The sequence below is a fragment of the Danio rerio genome, chromosome 25 (assembly GCF_052040795.2).
Source record: "Danio rerio strain M-AB ecotype USA chromosome 25, GRCz13ab, whole genome shotgun sequence".
NCBI lineage: Eukaryota > Metazoa > Chordata > Actinopteri > Cypriniformes > Danionidae > Danio > Danio rerio.
Window position 1 is genome coordinate 4,820,001 of NC_141045.1, and position 17,500 is coordinate 4,837,500.

Below are 17,500 nucleotides of genomic sequence, written 5' to 3' on the forward strand. Positions count from 1 at the left end.
TAAAGTGGAATGATATGCAACAAATGTATATTTTACAGTAAATCGAATTTGCTGTAATGTAAGTAATACTTGAAAGTGATATGGGGCTATTTGAATCAGTTGCTAATTGCTGTTATGCTTAAACTTATAATGCATATTAGGATTATTATTATTTTTAATGCATATTTATATTTGGCTGAATAAAAGCAAGTCTAGATTTGTCCACCTGTGGGGTTTTGTAGACATCTGCATCACCATATGGGCCATAAGAACTGGACTTGTGTTTGGATATAACTCTGTTTTTTGACCACACTCCGTTATTATTGTTTACTTATTTTTTTTGCTGGAAATTAAAACAGAATTTAGAAATAGTTTTGTAAAAAAATCCTGCGCTCAACAAATAAAATGAAACGTGTAATAGATGTCTTCAGTGGAGTGAGTACAACACCGTTTCCCTATCCACGAATGTAAAGGAGTAGAGGTGTGAACCTTTACTGGTCTCATGGTTCGGTTCGGTTACGATTATCATGTGTTCAATTCGGTTCAATTCGATATCTCGCTGCATCACGGTGCATTGACGATGTTTTCCATATACAGTGTTATATTTTAGGGGGGAGGCTAAAACATGCTGTCTGTATAAACACACAGACACACAGCACCATACTGTCTCTCATTCAAACACACACAAACAAAGACAGCACCAAACAAATAAACAAACAAACACACACACATACACACACACTTAAGCCCTCGCAACAGGGAGAGCTCGCGCTGAGCGGAGCAGAAAAACGAAAAAAAAACGAAAAAAGAAGCACTTTTCTGACGGTCCCTTACTGAGAGCTCCTCTCAGCGTGAGCTCTCCCGGCTAAACACATATTGTGAGGGCTTAAATGGAGGAGTGCTCGTAATGTCGAGCGACAAAAAAGAAAAGAAAGACAGTTTAAAGACAATTAATTTTGACACCCCTATAAAGGAGTAAAGTTAAAAAAGTGAAAGTAAAGGCTGAATGGAGGAGGCTCGTTCTTTATCCTTGCTCTGCAGATGTTTAACTGCTTTTTCGCTAGTGAGGAGTTCAGTAGTTCCACTTGTAAAGTCCGCCATGTAAATAGCGAATGCGCCATGGCGCGAAGCAACTCACTCCTTAAGGGAATGGGAGATGAGACTCTGATTGGTTTAATGCACGTTATTCTCAAATTACACCCAGAACTCATTAAGAGAATAAGCACAACCCTGTTTGACTATGCGCTGCGGCGCAGAGCGTATTTTTCCGTCCTTTAAAATAGCAAAAGTGGATTCAGACACGCCCTTAATTCTTTTGCACTATGAGCTTTACACTTTGTGCCTAGATCATTAAAATAAAGTCCTTTATGTTTGTTTTAGGGATAATTTGTGTTATTTTTCAAAACGGTTTTATAAAAATGTTGTTTTTGGAAAAACTATAGAAGGTTTATCAAGGAGAAGCCATAAAATTTGAACCAACAACCCCCAAATACAAGTTAATGGGGTATATGCCGAGCTAGTGTGTTTCCCATACTGATAAACTTCCGGTGAATGGTTATCGTAAATTTTTTTCCACTTTATACAGTTACTTTTACAGCATCGATGTTGTAATGTAATTTAAATACAATCAGTTAAACAGACTTTGGCATTCATTTAGTTCAGTGGTGGGCAAACTTTTTAGACCCGAGGGCCAAATCAAGTTTTGCAACCCAAGTGAAGGGCCTCATGTCAAATCCTTCAAAAAATTACTTTTATTTCTAGTGGCAGTGTACATGGAATATGTAATATCAGACAGAAACATATCACATTAACATGAAACAGATTTTTGTAATATTATTAAGTCATATTTACAAGTCAAATTAATTTGCACTGCTATTTATATTTACTTATCAATCATTGTAAAACAATAAAATAATCTCTTATAAAATATATTAATATTAATAATAATAATAATAATAATAGCAATGTAATTTTTTTTACAGTGAAGAATAGAAAAGATATTGCCTGATAGAAAAATCTCATATTAACACATTAAAAATAATTGTTAAAGTTTGCTATTTAGTCAAATTTTATTTTCTGTCTGGATGCCGTTAAATCTGCTGCAAACACTTGTTTTCGTCACATGCATGTACACTTCGGTAAACATACATATGCAGGTGAATGACTTATAAAATCAGCATAAGCAGCAAAAATCTTGCTATGATGATTGATTAATGCTAAAGTCATTTTTTACCTTAATCTGAAAAAGCAAAAAGTTAACATGTGAGCTTTGGTTGGAGTTTGGTTATTTAGCGTTAACTGGGACAGTTGACCCCAAAAATGAAAAAAGTTACTCATCCTCCTCTTGTGCCAAACTTATGTTTTTTTTTTCTTCTTTTTTTTTCCACAAAGGAAGATATACTGAAGAATGTTGGGAAAAAAACAACCATTGACTTGCATAATATTTTTTGTTCCTACATTGGAAGTCAATGGCTGCCGCTGTCCAACATTCTTCAGAATATCTTGTGTTGTGTTCAACAAAAATGGTTTGGAACCACTTAATGGTGAGTAAAAATGCCTTTTCATTTTTGGGTGAACTATCCCCTTAAGGACATAATTGTAAACACACTCAACGCTTGACTGGTTCTCATATGGTTGATGTGTCTGGTTTTGTGCAGAATCCAGGACATCGGGATCCTGTTTAACGTGATCATCATCCTCCTGATGATGTTCAACACGTACGTGTTTCAGGTGGGGCTGGTGTCGCTGTTACTGGAGCGCTTCAGAGCCATGCTGATTCTGTCTGCTCTCTATCTGACCCTCAGCATCTGCTTCCACTGCTGGGTCATGGTGAGTGGATACACACACAGATAGGTTTTCATGTCTTATAGAGACTTCACACAGACATTTTCTACTGTATAATCTGTTCTCTTCCCCCAACTCTCAACAAGACCTTTCTGCAGTTGTATAGACCTTTTTTTTTCGTTGCTGCACGGAGTCTTCCGGTAGGGAGCTTAGAACTTCCGTTAAGAACTGTCATCAGCCAGAGCAGCGTTTCTCAACTAGGTCTCAATACTGTTTTCAGTGGCTAACGAAGTGTTTTTGGGATGGAAAAATTTCATTTTGAGAGAAAGACGTGTGTTAAAGCCGTTATGCTTCTGTCAGATGCGGTTCAAGTGCGAGAGGAAAACAAAAAATCTGCCGTCAGATCAGATGATGAAATACAGCGTCAGTGTTCCCGAACTGTCAGCTGTTGTACTGTGCTCCGCAGCTCTTCAATGCACACACTTATGCCGAGTTCAGACTGCATGATTTTCAAAGTAGTCGTGTCACAGATGTTTTCACACTGCGTGACTATCTGGGCTGGCGTTTCGTCGCTGCTTTGTTTACACTGCAAGATGGATGGGCGACAGGGACTTTCACATTGCATGACTTTACTATAGGAAGACTCGCTCGCAACTTCGTCCAAACTACGTCTCACAGCCAAAAACACGTCGTATATCTTTTGTTATTAACTACATAATGAGAAAGAAGCCTTTAATGGGGTAGAAAATGTACATGTTTGCTCACCTGGGTTTAAAGGGAATTAGCCATTTCTCCTCAACGTTGATAATAAACTAATTTCTTTCTGTATGAAACGTCAAACAGACACGGTTGCTCCTGAGTCCTGTCAAACCTCCACTAGTTTTTCGTGGGTCCAAATAAACCGAAAAAGAGCGCTTTAAACTTCTCCCCCAGCCTCCCGCTGGCCTGCAGCAGGTATACACACACGCACACACAAGTGAATGCCGCTCTCGCATTGGCTGTAGGCGATCAATGATGTTATTTTCAGTCAAAACTCATTTCACACGGCATGATTTGAATTGCCGACAGCTCCAGATATTCAGCATGCCAAATATCTCACAGGCATCGGCGACTCATCGGCGATTCTCTCAGATCGCGTCTTTGATAGTTCATACTGTGTGATTGTCACTCACGTGCAAAAGCAGCGATTTGCCTGTGATTTCAGGCATTTGTTGGCGATTTCTCAAAACCTGTCGGCGAGCCAAAATCGGGGCTAAAATCACGCAGTCTGAACTAGACATTACACACATAAACAATAACTCACTGCAATATAAAAAGCAAACCATAATTCTGGCATGAAACTACCAGGTATGTAAGCCATGCCATTTTCAAAAATTACTATTAAAAGTCTGTTACTGATACTCTGCTGGCTGATTTGCATGTTGATTCTAATCGGGAGCTGTTTGTGTTTCATTTATTTATTTTGTATTGTGTAGTATTTAAAACAATATATGTGTTTTTCTGTCATTTTAAATGCCACTTTATTTCCACTTTGTGCCACTCGTTTAATCAATGTGTTAGGGGGGCTATGTATGTGTGTTAAACACTTTGGTGAACAAACGAAGTGTAAACACACACAGTCAAGAATTACTGTATTATTATACTTAAGAGAACCTGAAAATAAATGAAAGACACTTTGCAAATTATAATTTTGAGACCAGGCATGATCAAACTGTCTATACTAGATGTCGAATAGCACATTCTAGGTTGACTCATTTGTATTTACTGAATAACAAAGACCCACCTAAATGTAACTACTGCCAGGCTGCTCTCACCATGAAGCATATTTTGCTGGACTGTGGAGGTTTGAATACCATTAGAGAACATTTTTATAAGGAGAGTACTTTGATGGACATGTTTAAAAAGGTACCACCAGGAAGAATCTTAAATCTAAAATATTTATCAAAAATTGAACTGAAAACTCCAATTTAACTTTGAATATATTTTTTTTGAGTGAATTTTTTTTATCCTATACATTTGTCTAAAAAACTTTGCAATGTGAATTTGTTTTATTATGTAATATTTTATGTATATCCATTTTGCCATGAAATAGCCATAAGTTGCTGATGTGGCAATAAATAATATAAATAAATTATACTTAAGAGGACATTTGGTCCCCATTACATAGTGAATATCAGGACACACACACTCACTAAAAGGTTGGTTTTTGTGAATCGTGGGGGAAATAAGTATCGAAGACATCAGCATTTTTTTCAGAAAACATATTTCTAAAGGTGCTGTTGACTGAAAATGTTCTCTGGATGTTGGTAAAACACAAATAAATACAGAAATCAATGAAATGAAGTTCTGTGTAATAAAATGAAATGGAAAAAAGTATTTAACACATGAAGAAAGGAAGGTGTAGAAAGGCAGTGAAAGCCCAGACAGCAGCTGAAAGTTCTTCAGCAACCCAAAATTAATATTCGCTGCTTCAATTCAACATTTACATTAGCAGGATGATGAAGAAGAAACCAAGGTGGACATTTCAGCAAGAAAATGATCCAAAACACAGCCAAGGAAACTCTCAAATGATTTCAGAGAAAGAAAATCAAGCTGTAGAATGGCCCAACCAATCACCTGCCCCCAATCCAATAGAGAATACAAATTAAAGCCCAGATTTGATAGACTAAACCCACAAGGTTTTGACACGGTTTCATTTCATGACTTTAGTTCTCCATATGTGTCATCTTTAGGCTGCCAGCACTAAAAAAAAGCCTTTTATATAAAGTATTAAATACATTTCAGTAGTTCAGCACTTTCTCCTGATCTCATTTCATTATTACACACAACTCATTTTTCAGATCTTTTTGTTTTGTTTTGTTTTTATATTTTTATATATTTTTTTGACGTTGTTTTTTTTTTTACTGAAACCTGGTTCAATTCCATGTCAACAGCTCCTTTAGAAATATGATTCCCAGCAAAAAACATGACTTATACAATACTTATTTCCCCCACCTTATACACAAGATCTATTGCACACATTACACCAAAGTATTCCTTTAAACATTTAATTTTCTAAAACATTACTATTTTCTTTATTCTAATCATTTTCCATTATTAAATGCATTTTGCTCAAATGTATTAATGATTATTGAGTAATATGTCAATTTAAAACTAAAATAGAGCAGCATGGCATTAGCAACACCAAGGTTGTGGGTTTGATTCCCAGGGTAAGCAAGAGTTAATATCTTCAGTGTGTACTTTCAATGCAATGTAGAAGCATCTGCAAAATGTGTAAATACACTCATAGCTCTAAAATACTCATACATTCTGTTTATTCCTTATGTTTAAATCCGTGCAAGGAAAAGCACGTTTATTTAAAAAGCACATATCATACACAGTGGCAATTCAAAGTGCTTTACATTAACAGGACTAAAAGAGACAAGAACATAAAAACAAATAATAATAATGACAAGAAACAGATGAAAATGTGGTAAAATCGGTTATAAGAGAATGAAAAAAAGACATATTGGTTCGATCTGTCAGATGTACCACAGTGCTGATTCAGTAAAGGCACAGCTAGACAAATGTGTTTTCAGTCTTGATTTGAGTGTGCCTAATGTTGGAGCACATCTGATCGTTTCTGGAAGCTGATTCCAGCACAGGGGACGCTGTTAGTAGCTGAAGGCCGATTCACCCTGCTTTGGCTGAACTCTTGGAATTTCTAGTTTATATGATCCTAACATACCTGTCAACCCTCCCGTTTTTCCCGGGATTCTCCCGTATTTTACTGTTCTATCCCGCTATCATCCCGTAAAGGTATTTTCCCGTATTTCTCCCGTATTTTCAGTCTTTCTCTGAACAGCCGAGCCTCCCTATACGCAACCCATACCGCCGAACCACCAGGGGTCGCCCCTTGCTCTAAAACGCGAGCCTTCTGTGCTTTCGCTTTGTTTAGGAAGGAAAAAACTTATAAATAAATATTAAAAACGGCGCGATTCCATTTCATTTTGATTACAGGTGCCGTCGCCCATCCTATACAATCCTCAAAACAGTCATATAACTTAATTTTGCATGACTGTCAGCTGACGTGCTCCATACTGATAAACAGATCCCAAACGGATTCTGTATACGCGATTTGAAGCGGAGAGAACGTCTGATGTTTGGGTGCGTGTTTAAACAGACATACACACATAATTAATAATAATAACATATAAGGATGTCGATCTTGGTGGATTTTTTTTCCAAACACAACTAATTTCGTCTTAAATGAGCATAAAAAGTAAGGAAAGCAGTCGAATGCTTTCATTATAACATTAGATGTGTGCATTTTTAAAGTGACACCTCTTATTTAATGTAATAAAAAAATCTTATTGAATGCGAGATTCATTCGTTGCTCTTTAATCAGAATGTGTAAGTTATACAGTGGAGAAATGGCTAATGAGGTTGATAGCTTGATTCTGTTTCATTATAATAGCTATTAATTTTAATAAGCTGAACTGTTTGCTAATGTATTTGCTGCTAATGTATATATTATTTTTCTTTTGTTAATAATTTTAGAACATATTACTGACCATTTAACTGTTTATTTACAATGAAACAGATAAAAATGAACATATTTAGTAATTTGTGTATTTATTTGGGGGGGGGGGTGAATCCCTTATTATGGTGGGCATATCCCTTATTTTCACATCCCAATGTCAACAGGTATGGATGAGTGATCTGTTAGGGTTGTATTCAGTGAGCATATCTGTAATGTATTGAGCTCCTAGACCATTTAGTGATTTATAGACAAGTAATAATTCTTTAAAATCTTTTCTGAATATAAATGGGAACCAGTGTAAAGACCTGAGGACAGGTGTTATGTGTTCCAATTTCTTGGTTCTGGTCACAATCCTGGCCGCAGCGTTCTGGATGAGCTGCAACTTGTCTGACTGTGTTTTTTGGGAGGCCAGGGAGGAGTCGATTACAGTAATCCACCCTGCTGCTGATAAAAGCATCAACAAGTTTCTTTAAGTCTTCTCTGAAAACAAAGCATCTCATTCTTGCTGCTGAAACTTCCCAGAAAATGATTGCTTTATATCAAATAACATACATTTTAAGTTTGCAAGATGTACATTTGTATTTAATTTGTGTCCCAAATTGATGATTAGCTTCATTTGTATTTGTAAATGACTAATGCTTCATATTATATCCGTTGTCCATCAGAACCTGCGGTGGATGGAGTCCAATCGGTTCGTGTGGACGGACGGCCTGCAGGTTCTCTTTGTGTTTCAGAGAATCGGTAAGCAGCCAAACCTCAGATTGGATTTCACACGAGGGTCACTGTCAATCTCGTCAACAGCCTCCCAATCCCTTTCATGCGTGCTTGTAGGCCTCGCCGTCCTGATCACTGAAGAGATTGTAGAGCTGTTCAACCATCATCCATCTTCTAGAAGTTAACCATTGCTCTTGTGTCTCCGCAGCTGCTGTGTTGTATTACTACTTCTACAAACGCACAACCGAATATCTCGGAGACCCCAGACTTTACGAGGATTCTCCGTGGCTCCGGGATGCTTTCGCAAGAGCGCGGCAGTGAGGAGAGACTGGAGAAAACCAAACGATGCTCAAGGGATGCTAACATTGCACATTTTTTCCACAAAACTCCCAAGCGTTTCAGGAGACCAAACTCAAAATGGACTCGTTCAGAGCCTCGTCAGATTAAACAGAGGAAGGAGCAGAGGAAAGAAGAGCACAGACAGGTAAAGCAGATCATGAAAGGTATACAATCACGTTTTCATCACAGCAAAAATGATCTTAATGCCCCAACCAGGTGTAAAGCTACATTAGTACTGCAGTTTGTTCTTCATGAGAGGGTTAGTTCACTCAAAAATGAAAATTATCTAGTGATTTACTCACTTTCAAGGCTTACTAGTGGTGTACATGACTTTCTACATTCAGTCGAATTCAATTAAAGTTCTATTAAAAATGATCTATGGCTTTTCCAGCTCTGAAATGGCATCAGACAGGTGTATTTCTTCCAAAACAAGTCCAATAAATGCATCTATCAATGAAAATAAGTGCCCCATGTGGCTATGGAGGCTGAATAAAGGTCTCCTGTTGCAAATCCACGCATTTTTGTAAGAACAATATCCAGGGCTTAATTTGTGCTGGAACACGCTGGATCCGGCACCTCTGAAATCTGATCCAGCACCTCATTTTACCGATCCCCCTCCTTAACCGCCCTCCTCCCCCATTCGCTATTCACTTTCTTCCGCAACTCCCCAACCCTCTTTACATTCATTTGCAACAACCCGAACCAGACCCCCCCCCCCTGCTCTTCACTTTCTTCCTTTGTCCGTGAAAGCCCTCTGCCTTCCAACAACATCCAACGTCAGTGGCCCCCCCACTTTCTATCCACTTTTGTGCGTGACACCTCTCCATCCGCGGGTAGCATGCCGGATCTGTTATCAGACCTCGCAATTCACAAATTAAGCATTGAAAAAATCTATATTTAAAGCCTAAAATAATCATTTTTGTATGACTTCTGTGAAATGATTGAGTGCAGCGCCATCTGTAGTTCATACAGAGCAACTGTAGTACAATGATAATGGCGTAAAATGGTTTTGTTCATAAAAAAAAAAAACTTCTGTCTTAATTTACTATTTAAATGCATTTTTTGGTATACAAAGCGCCATCAGCTGGACAAGAGTGTGCTTTGTTTGTCTCTTTTCATTGCGCTTGTTCAGCTTCACACTTAAGAGATAAAAAAAAAAGACTCCTGTCCAGCAGATGGCGCTAATACACCAAAAAAAGTACCTCAGCGTCAGAAGAAGGCAACTTATGCTGGAGGTTACACAAAACAGTTTATAAAGTTTTAAATATGGATATTTCTCTAACAAAAACACATGGATTTGCTCAAGAAGTCGTTTATTCATCTACCAAAGCTGCGTGAGGTACTTTTTTTATAATGGATTATGCACTTTATTGGAGTATTGGCCATTATAGAGCTGGAAAAGCCCAAGAGGATTTTTAATATTACTCTTGACTGGATTTGACTAAATGAATAATGTCATGTAGGCTCCTGGGATGCTTTTAGTATGAGAAAATAACTCGTTTACATTTTTGCGTGAACTAACCCTTCATCTACTGGTTTCATAGGTATCTTGTGTATCGATTAGTGGCTAATGCTAAAATGTGTTCTAATGTCTGGAGCAGCGTTTGACTGTACATTTGAAACACGAGAGTTTGCCTTTGGATAGACTAAGAGTGGAATTTGGACTAAGGAGTTGTTTTTGTATACTGAACGGTTTGTTTTTTTAATTTGTACTATTGTCATCCTCCAAACGTGACGCATGTTTTTAGTAAATTGTTGACGGAGCATCAACAAAGTGCCTCACGGTTTTCACCCAACACTACGCAGAGCGTCAGCACACTTGTTATGCTGAAATTGTGATTTTATTCGTCTGTCACTGCTAATGTTGTTGTAATAAACGTTTTTCATTGGACTGACTCGTGACTTTATGGCAGCCTATCATTAGAAGACAAATCCATCAGGAAGCTTTCATCTCACAATTCTGATTTTCTTCTCACAAATCCAAATTTACGTCGCCCTCAGAATTCCACCTTAACACCTCACTATTCTTACTTTACTTAGGGCGCACTCAAACTAGGTACAGTTGCTTTGAACCGTGCCGAAGTGTAACTATCCCCCCTCCCCCGACAGCCTGCACTCAAACTGCCTTTCACCTTCCGAGCCTGAGCGCAATTACATAATTGATGATGCGACTGTTCAGTTTATCAGAAGAAAAAACAGCAAATGGGGGAGGAGGCCTTAACCGCCCTTCTCCCCCATTTGCTGTTCACTTTCTTCCACGACTCCCCAAACCTCTTTACATTCATTCACGACAACCCCCCGCTCTTCACTTTCTTCCTTTGTCCGTGAAAGCCTTCCGCCTTCCAACACCATCCAACGTCAGTGCCACCCCCCCCCCCCCATCTTCTATCCACTTTTGTGCGCAACACCTCTCCATGTGCGCAACATCTCCTCTGCATGCAGGATCTGTTATCAGACCTCGCAATTCACAAATTAAGCACTGAAAAAAATCTATATTTAAAGCCTAAAATAATAATTTTTGTATGACTTCTGTGAAATGATTGAGTGCAGCGCCATCTGTAGTTCATACAGAGCAACTGTAGTACAATTATAATGGCGTAAAATGGTTTTGTTCATAAAAAAAAAAACTTCTGTCTTAATTTACCATTTAAATGCATTTTTTGGTATACAAAGCGCCATCAGCTGGACAGGAGTGTGCTTTGTTTGTCTCTTTTCATTGCGCTTGTTCAGCTTCACACTTAAGAGATAAAAAAAAAAGACTCCTGTCCAGCAGATGGCGCTAATACACCAAAAAAAGTACCTCAGCGTCAGAAGAAGGCAACTTATGCTGGAAGTTAAAACACAAAACAGTTTATAAAGTTTTAAATATGGATATCTCTCTAACAAAAACACATGGATTTGCTCAAGAAGTCGTTTATTCATCTACCAAAGCTGCGTGAGGTACTTTTTTTATAATGGATTATGCACTTTATTGGAGTATTGGCCATTATAGAGCTGGAAAAGCCCAAGAGGATTTTTAATATTACTCTTGACTGGATTTGACTAAATGAATAATGTCATGTAGGCTCCTGGGATGCTTTTAGTGTGAGAAAATAACTTGATCGTTTACATTTTTGCGTGAACTAACCCTTCATCAACTGGTTTCATAGGTATCTTGTGTATCGATTAGTGGCTAATGCTAAAATGTGTTCTAATGTCTGGAGCAGCGTTTGACTGTACATTTGAAACACGAGAGTTTGCCTTTGGATAGACTAAGAGTGGAATTTGGACTAAGGAGTTGTTTTTGTATACTGAACGGTTTGTTTTTTTAATTTGTACTATTGTCATCCTCCAAACGTGACGCATGTTTTTAGTAAATTGTTGACGGAGCATCAACAAAGTGCCTCACGGTTTTCACCCAACACTACGCAGAGCGTCAGCACACTTGTTATGCTGAAATTGTGATTTTATTCGTCTGTCACTGCTAATGTTGTTGTAATAAACGTTTTTCATTGGACTGACTCGTGACTTTATGGAAGCCTGTCGTGGAATTAAATTACAAATCCATCAGGAAGCTTTCATCTCACAATTCTGATTTTCCCCTCACAAATCCAAATTTACGTCACCATCAGAATTCCACCTTAACACCTCACTATTCTTACTTTACTTAGGGCGCACTCAAACTAGGTACAGTTGAACCGTGCCGAAGCGTAATTATCCCCCCTCCCCCAACAACCTGCACTCACACTGCCTTTCACCTTCTGAGCCTGAGCACAATTACATAATTGATGTTGCGACTGTTCAGTTTAACAGAAGAAAAATTCTCTCACAGTGGACTTTGCTTTAGTTATATTGTTTTGTATTATTTTAGGTGTTTAGGATGCAGTGACATGGTCAAATATTTTGGTGAACAGATCCACAACTTTTGACGCTCATACATAATCATAAAAGTGCTGCAGGTATTAAGAGGTTTGCTGAAGGTGCAGCTGTGGTGCAGTGAGGGGTTTGCGTCTTTAATAAACTACAACAGTTTGCGTTCATTGAACAGTACGAATGATTAATAAATCTATATGAAACAGCCCTTAAAAGTTACATCGCTTCTTCAGTTTTGGGCTCAAACGCGCTTTGCACTCACACTACAAGCGTACCCCGCCAAAGCCCAACCGAACCGTGCTCTGGTAAACCTCTTGCAAACGAGCCAAAGCCGACCAACTGAACCACGCCTGAACCTGATTCGGAGCACTCACTCTTGTCAAACGAACCAGGGAATGTGCCTGTGCACGGTTGGATAGCCTAGTGTGACTGCACCCAAATTCTGGGATTAAATTGTGCATTTCTGACTTCTTTTTTTTCTCACCATCTCACCATTTATTTTTCCTCCTCAGAATAAAAACTATTCTAACTTATTTTTTTCAACCTCAGATTTCAGTCCACATCTTGCAATTATAATTTTTTGGGTCAAAACACACATTGGGTCACATTTTTACCTCAATTTTTTTGAAACAAACATTTGAAAGTTTACATTTTTTAACGCAGATTTTTCCCCCCTCAGATTTAGTCTTGCAATTTTTCCCCCTTGACATTCCTTGTTTCTTCCAATTCTAACTTTTTCTCCAAAAGGCCATAATAGTATTTAAATTAGGACTGCACGATATTGGAAAATTTGGACATTGCGAATTTTTTATATTTTTTTTTACCCCTAAATTAAAGACCATTTTGAGGCATGTAAACAAAAACAACGGTCCCAAACTATTTTCTTTTTTTACCTTTTTAATTTCTATAGCATCCGAGAATCCAAAAAGAGCCACAATAATGATAAATAATGTTATGAGAGCAGATTAAATATTAAATTATGATTGTAATGCCTCTTGTTACATTTATGAAATAGTTTGATAACAAGCAAGAAATGTTCATGGGCCAATGACAACACCACATTGAAATGGTGTAGATCGATAGATAGATAGATAGATAGATAGATAGATAGATAGATAGATAGATAGATAGATAGATAGATAGATAGATAGATAGATAGATAGATAGATAGATAGATAGATAGATAGATACTCTATTTAAAAAAAAAGTCAATACTTTCGATTGATTGGAATGATTTGTATGGGAGTCAAATATAAATATATGTTATGTAATTTATTATGTACATATAATAAACAAACTACAGTCATAAATTAACAATGGTGCTCATGTTAAAGTGAAATGAACTGTGCTTTATGGTTTTCTGAGCAGTCCAACAGTAATCGGGTACAGACATTGAATAATCAAATCATCACCGTGGAGTTTTGTCTGCGCTCTGAATGATTTGGAGATAATGAGCTTTAAAGTTTTTGCATTCCATAGCAAACAGTACGTGTGTAACATTTGCTTTTTTTAAATAAAGTCTTAATGTAAACAACTTATTTAAAAAATATCCCATAATGTAAATAAGTTGTCATTTAATAAGAATGTTAATAACTCAATTTTGACAAAAATGTCAGATAGAACCTTATAATTAAGGAGATGAAATGTAAAATAAAATGCATAGTCTTCTATTATATAAATAATTCAATAAATGGTATTTTTAGGCTCTTTATGTTTTCTTAAAATGTTCACACAGGCCTTAAAACACATGAAAATGTTCAACTTTCACTCTATAATTGTTCACTTCAGCAGCGTCTCCACAAATCTCATGTGTTTTGACTTGTGGGTTTTGGTCATCTATAAGCTTAACTCAACATTTCATATCTTGTGATGTGACTATCGCAGATGCACACATTGCGATATCGATGCTCAAACGATATATAGTTCAGTCCTGAAAAAGCAGCTCTCTTACTGCTCTCAAGTTTTCCCTCGAGACTGAGTAAAGTCAGAAGTGTCTGCTGTGGCTTTATCTGGTGCCGATCTCCACACCGACAGACTGTTCTTTTCCGATCTGACAGATTAAGCTTGGATTGAGGTTTTACGCTCCACAAACAGCCCGCAGGACACAAATAGCATGCTGTGTTTTCAAACCCTCAGCCAACTCGCCTCGTGTATGGGTGTGTGAACTTACTAGTGTTATTCTAGCAGACTGCTTTCACTAAAACTGCAACATGTGTTTTTATCGAAGCTTTACGACAGTGCTGTGAGCAAATAATAGAAATAAAAGCATGACTATGAATGATTTCAATATTATTATAATATATTATTATAATATACTCAGCAACTAATCTGATTTCAGTTTTATGGAATGATAGACACAAAAAGTGATAATAATAAATACGTTTAAATTCTTGTGCTTGTAAAAAAAATTTTTTAAGTGCACTGGATTTTATTTAATAGACATTTTTATTTATAGATGTGACCTACACATGAGGTGAAAAGGATTAGGAGATCTAAATATAGACATTTAAATAAGGAACTGATGTATGAGTTTTAAATATCATCAAATGAAAGCCAAGAATCGTTTATGGTTTTTCTAACAAAAACGGTTTTATTTGTGAAATATTAACCCACAATCCCACCAGTGCAAAATCAATCCACTATTCCGGTGTCCAATATTCCTGTGACAAAGCTTGAAGTTCTGGAAAATAGTGTCTGATCAACCTGGAATGTTTTCCTGTACATGCCATTCCTATAACCTGGAAAAAACAAACACAACAGATGTCATTATGACTGATCAGTACGTGTGGATAAATCGTGCTATTTGCACGTAAATAGCTGCGTGAACGAGTTTACTCGCTTCATTCGTGCGTCAAATTCACTTCAAACAGACTCGGATTTGCGTGATGGCAGGGCTTCTGTCTGCCTGGTGACTGTAGCTTCATTGCTGAATGGCCAACATGGATTTTATTAAGACAATAACAGTGTTTATGTGCTTTATGAAGGCTGAAAAACAGCGCTGATACATTTATGGCTGTGTCTGAGACCACTAGATCCTTTCAGAGGTGCATCCAGCTCTGTGAGCTCATAAACTCCTCCAGAAACTTCAGCTGGATGTTGGAGGCTTTCAGCGGTGCTTCTGACTGAGCCGAGTCCAGTTTGATGAACTGTTGTTGTTGTCGGCTGGAGGATTTCCCCCAGGACACCAACAACAGGTGATACGTCACAATCAACCCCCCACAAGAGAAAGCTCCTGATTGGTTAACGCGGCACGAATGTCCGCTGAAGTTCAGATTTTTAAACTCAAGTGATTCGTGCAAAACGCTCAATTCGCGCCGCAGGATGTCTATTCGCACGTTTGCATTGACTTAACATGTAAATCACTCGCGCTTGACGCTCTTTCCGTGTCTGGTGTGAACACAGCATGAGTCTGCAAAATTACTAAAAATTTTATGATATATAACCTACATATAATATATAAATAAATAAACTAGAGTAAAGTTATTATAGATTTTTTTTTAAATCTACTTGAGTCAAAATAAAACCAAAATAAAAAAGTAAATTTAAAATATCATTATTTTCAGCTAATTGCCAAGACAACATTTATTATATTTATTTACTTTAACTTGACATTATACAATAAAAAAAAAAAACAATAAAAATCTTAATTCCTCATGATACTATAACAACACTGTTGCCCTGACAATTAATGGCTCGTTTCCACTAAGTGGTACAGTACAGTACGGGTCACCTTTATTAGGCGTACATTTCCACTGCTAAAAGGGTACCAATAGTGTGTGTAATGTACCACAGAAAGTTTCAGTTGACGTCATACTCGCTAGAGGAAATGTCTGCTGTAAAGCTGTCTGGGTTGTTCACATATCATACGAGAAGCTCTTCTCACAAAACAGATGCTTTATACACAAATATTTGTGTATGAATGTTCATTACTAACATTTCTATTAACATGATTGGATTGTAAATGCAGAACAATGCTGCGAAATAGCCTACTGTAACGTCTGCAATTATATAAAATAAATAAATAAATGCAACGTATATGAACACACTGACCCTTACAGTCTCCGATATGGTACCAACTACAGAAAAACACACAGCAGACATTTAGTCCTTATTTTGGTTCAAAAAGAACACGCAACATGCAGCACACAGTCAGTGCAAACCTCTCATCTGTATCTTTCATCTTTACCAGCACATATGTGACCTCTGTTAGAGAGTAATTCCATCATTCTGAGTTCATAAGTCCAAAAGGTGATGATAATAATAGTTAAACATGGCCGTTTGTTTCTGTTTTAGGTTGCTGAGAGAATCATTTGCTTTTTTGTTTTTTGCGCGTAACTCTTGCGTTTGTCCATTTCTGAAAGGATCGGATGTCAGAAGCACTTCAATAATCACGCGCATGTCATTAATATGAGCTCAAGTAGTTCATTATTTCAAATATAAACACGCATGCAAGCAATCGCAAGAAAATGAAGCCGTGCGCACTTTAGACGGCCTTGTAAAAAAAATAATTATGGGAAACAGGGTGGATTCTGCTCTTCTTCTTAGCTTTGTGGCTGTTCATCAAGACGACAACAATGTTTGTTTGAGCTCAGGTCGACAATGGCTCATAATTATATGTATATCTTATTACGGTGTAATGTCTCGGCTATGTTTTTAAAACATGGTGGTTCATTTGTTTTCTATTCTGGCTTGTTGCATGAACAAGTGACGCATCTCTGTAGCGGTCAGCTGCGCGTCTAGCTCCGCCTTTTGGTACCCTTTTATTGTGCTAGGTACCCATTTGCAAAGTGTACCCAAAAAGTTGAACAATAAGTTTCGCTTGTAGGTACCTTTTGACAGAGGAAACAGCCATAAGTGTACCGAACCTAACTGTATCGTACCACTCAGCGGAAACGCTCAATAAGCAAAATATGTTCGCTTAATCACGAACAATTACAAATGAACAAAAAAAACTAATTACTAAGATTTTGACAAAGCCCACAAGAAAATACGAATAATAAAAAATATACTAAACCATAAAAGCAAGTCAAATAAACAAGCTAGACTGCACTGTCAGATCTTAAGCTGTAGTAGTCTAATCTTATTACTACTAAAGCTGTAATTACTTAATATTCAGCTGTAGAAATAAAATTACCTAAAATATAAACAAATTAGAAACAATCAAAATGATAAAACTACTAATATAAAAAACTAAATGTTCAAGTAAAAACGATTAGTTTCAGTATGATGGTGACTTTACAATTTAAACAGAATATTGAGTGTTGGGCGGGGCTTTATTTTTGGCCTCCAATCATCTTCCACTCACAGCAA

The 17,500-nt window shown here is 37.2% G+C and overlaps 2 protein-coding genes across 2 annotated transcripts in view; one reads left to right on the forward strand and one right to left on the reverse strand.

Moving 5' to 3' along the window:
• tmem138 (transmembrane protein 138) overlaps positions 1 to 10,718 on the forward strand; it is a 15,729-nt gene extending 5,011 nt beyond the window's left edge. The window contains exons 4-6 of the mRNA NM_001423846.1: positions 2,637 to 2,808; positions 7,951 to 8,026; positions 8,208 to 10,718. Of these exons, the coding sequence (NP_001410775.1) occupies positions 2,637 to 2,808; positions 7,951 to 8,026; positions 8,208 to 8,320 (361 nt within the window). The 3' untranslated portion in view covers positions 8,321 to 10,718. The remainder of the gene's footprint in view (positions 1 to 2,636; positions 2,809 to 7,950; positions 8,027 to 8,207) is intronic.
• A 3,942-nt stretch (positions 10,719 to 14,660) lies between these two features.
• The window catches only part of tmem258 (transmembrane protein 258), a 5,505-nt gene continuing 2,665 nt past the window's right edge, over positions 14,661 to 17,500 (reverse strand). The window contains exon 4 of the mRNA NM_200769.3: positions 14,661 to 14,928. The gene's annotated coding sequence lies outside the window, so the exon portion shown is untranslated. The remainder of the gene's footprint in view (positions 14,929 to 17,500) is intronic.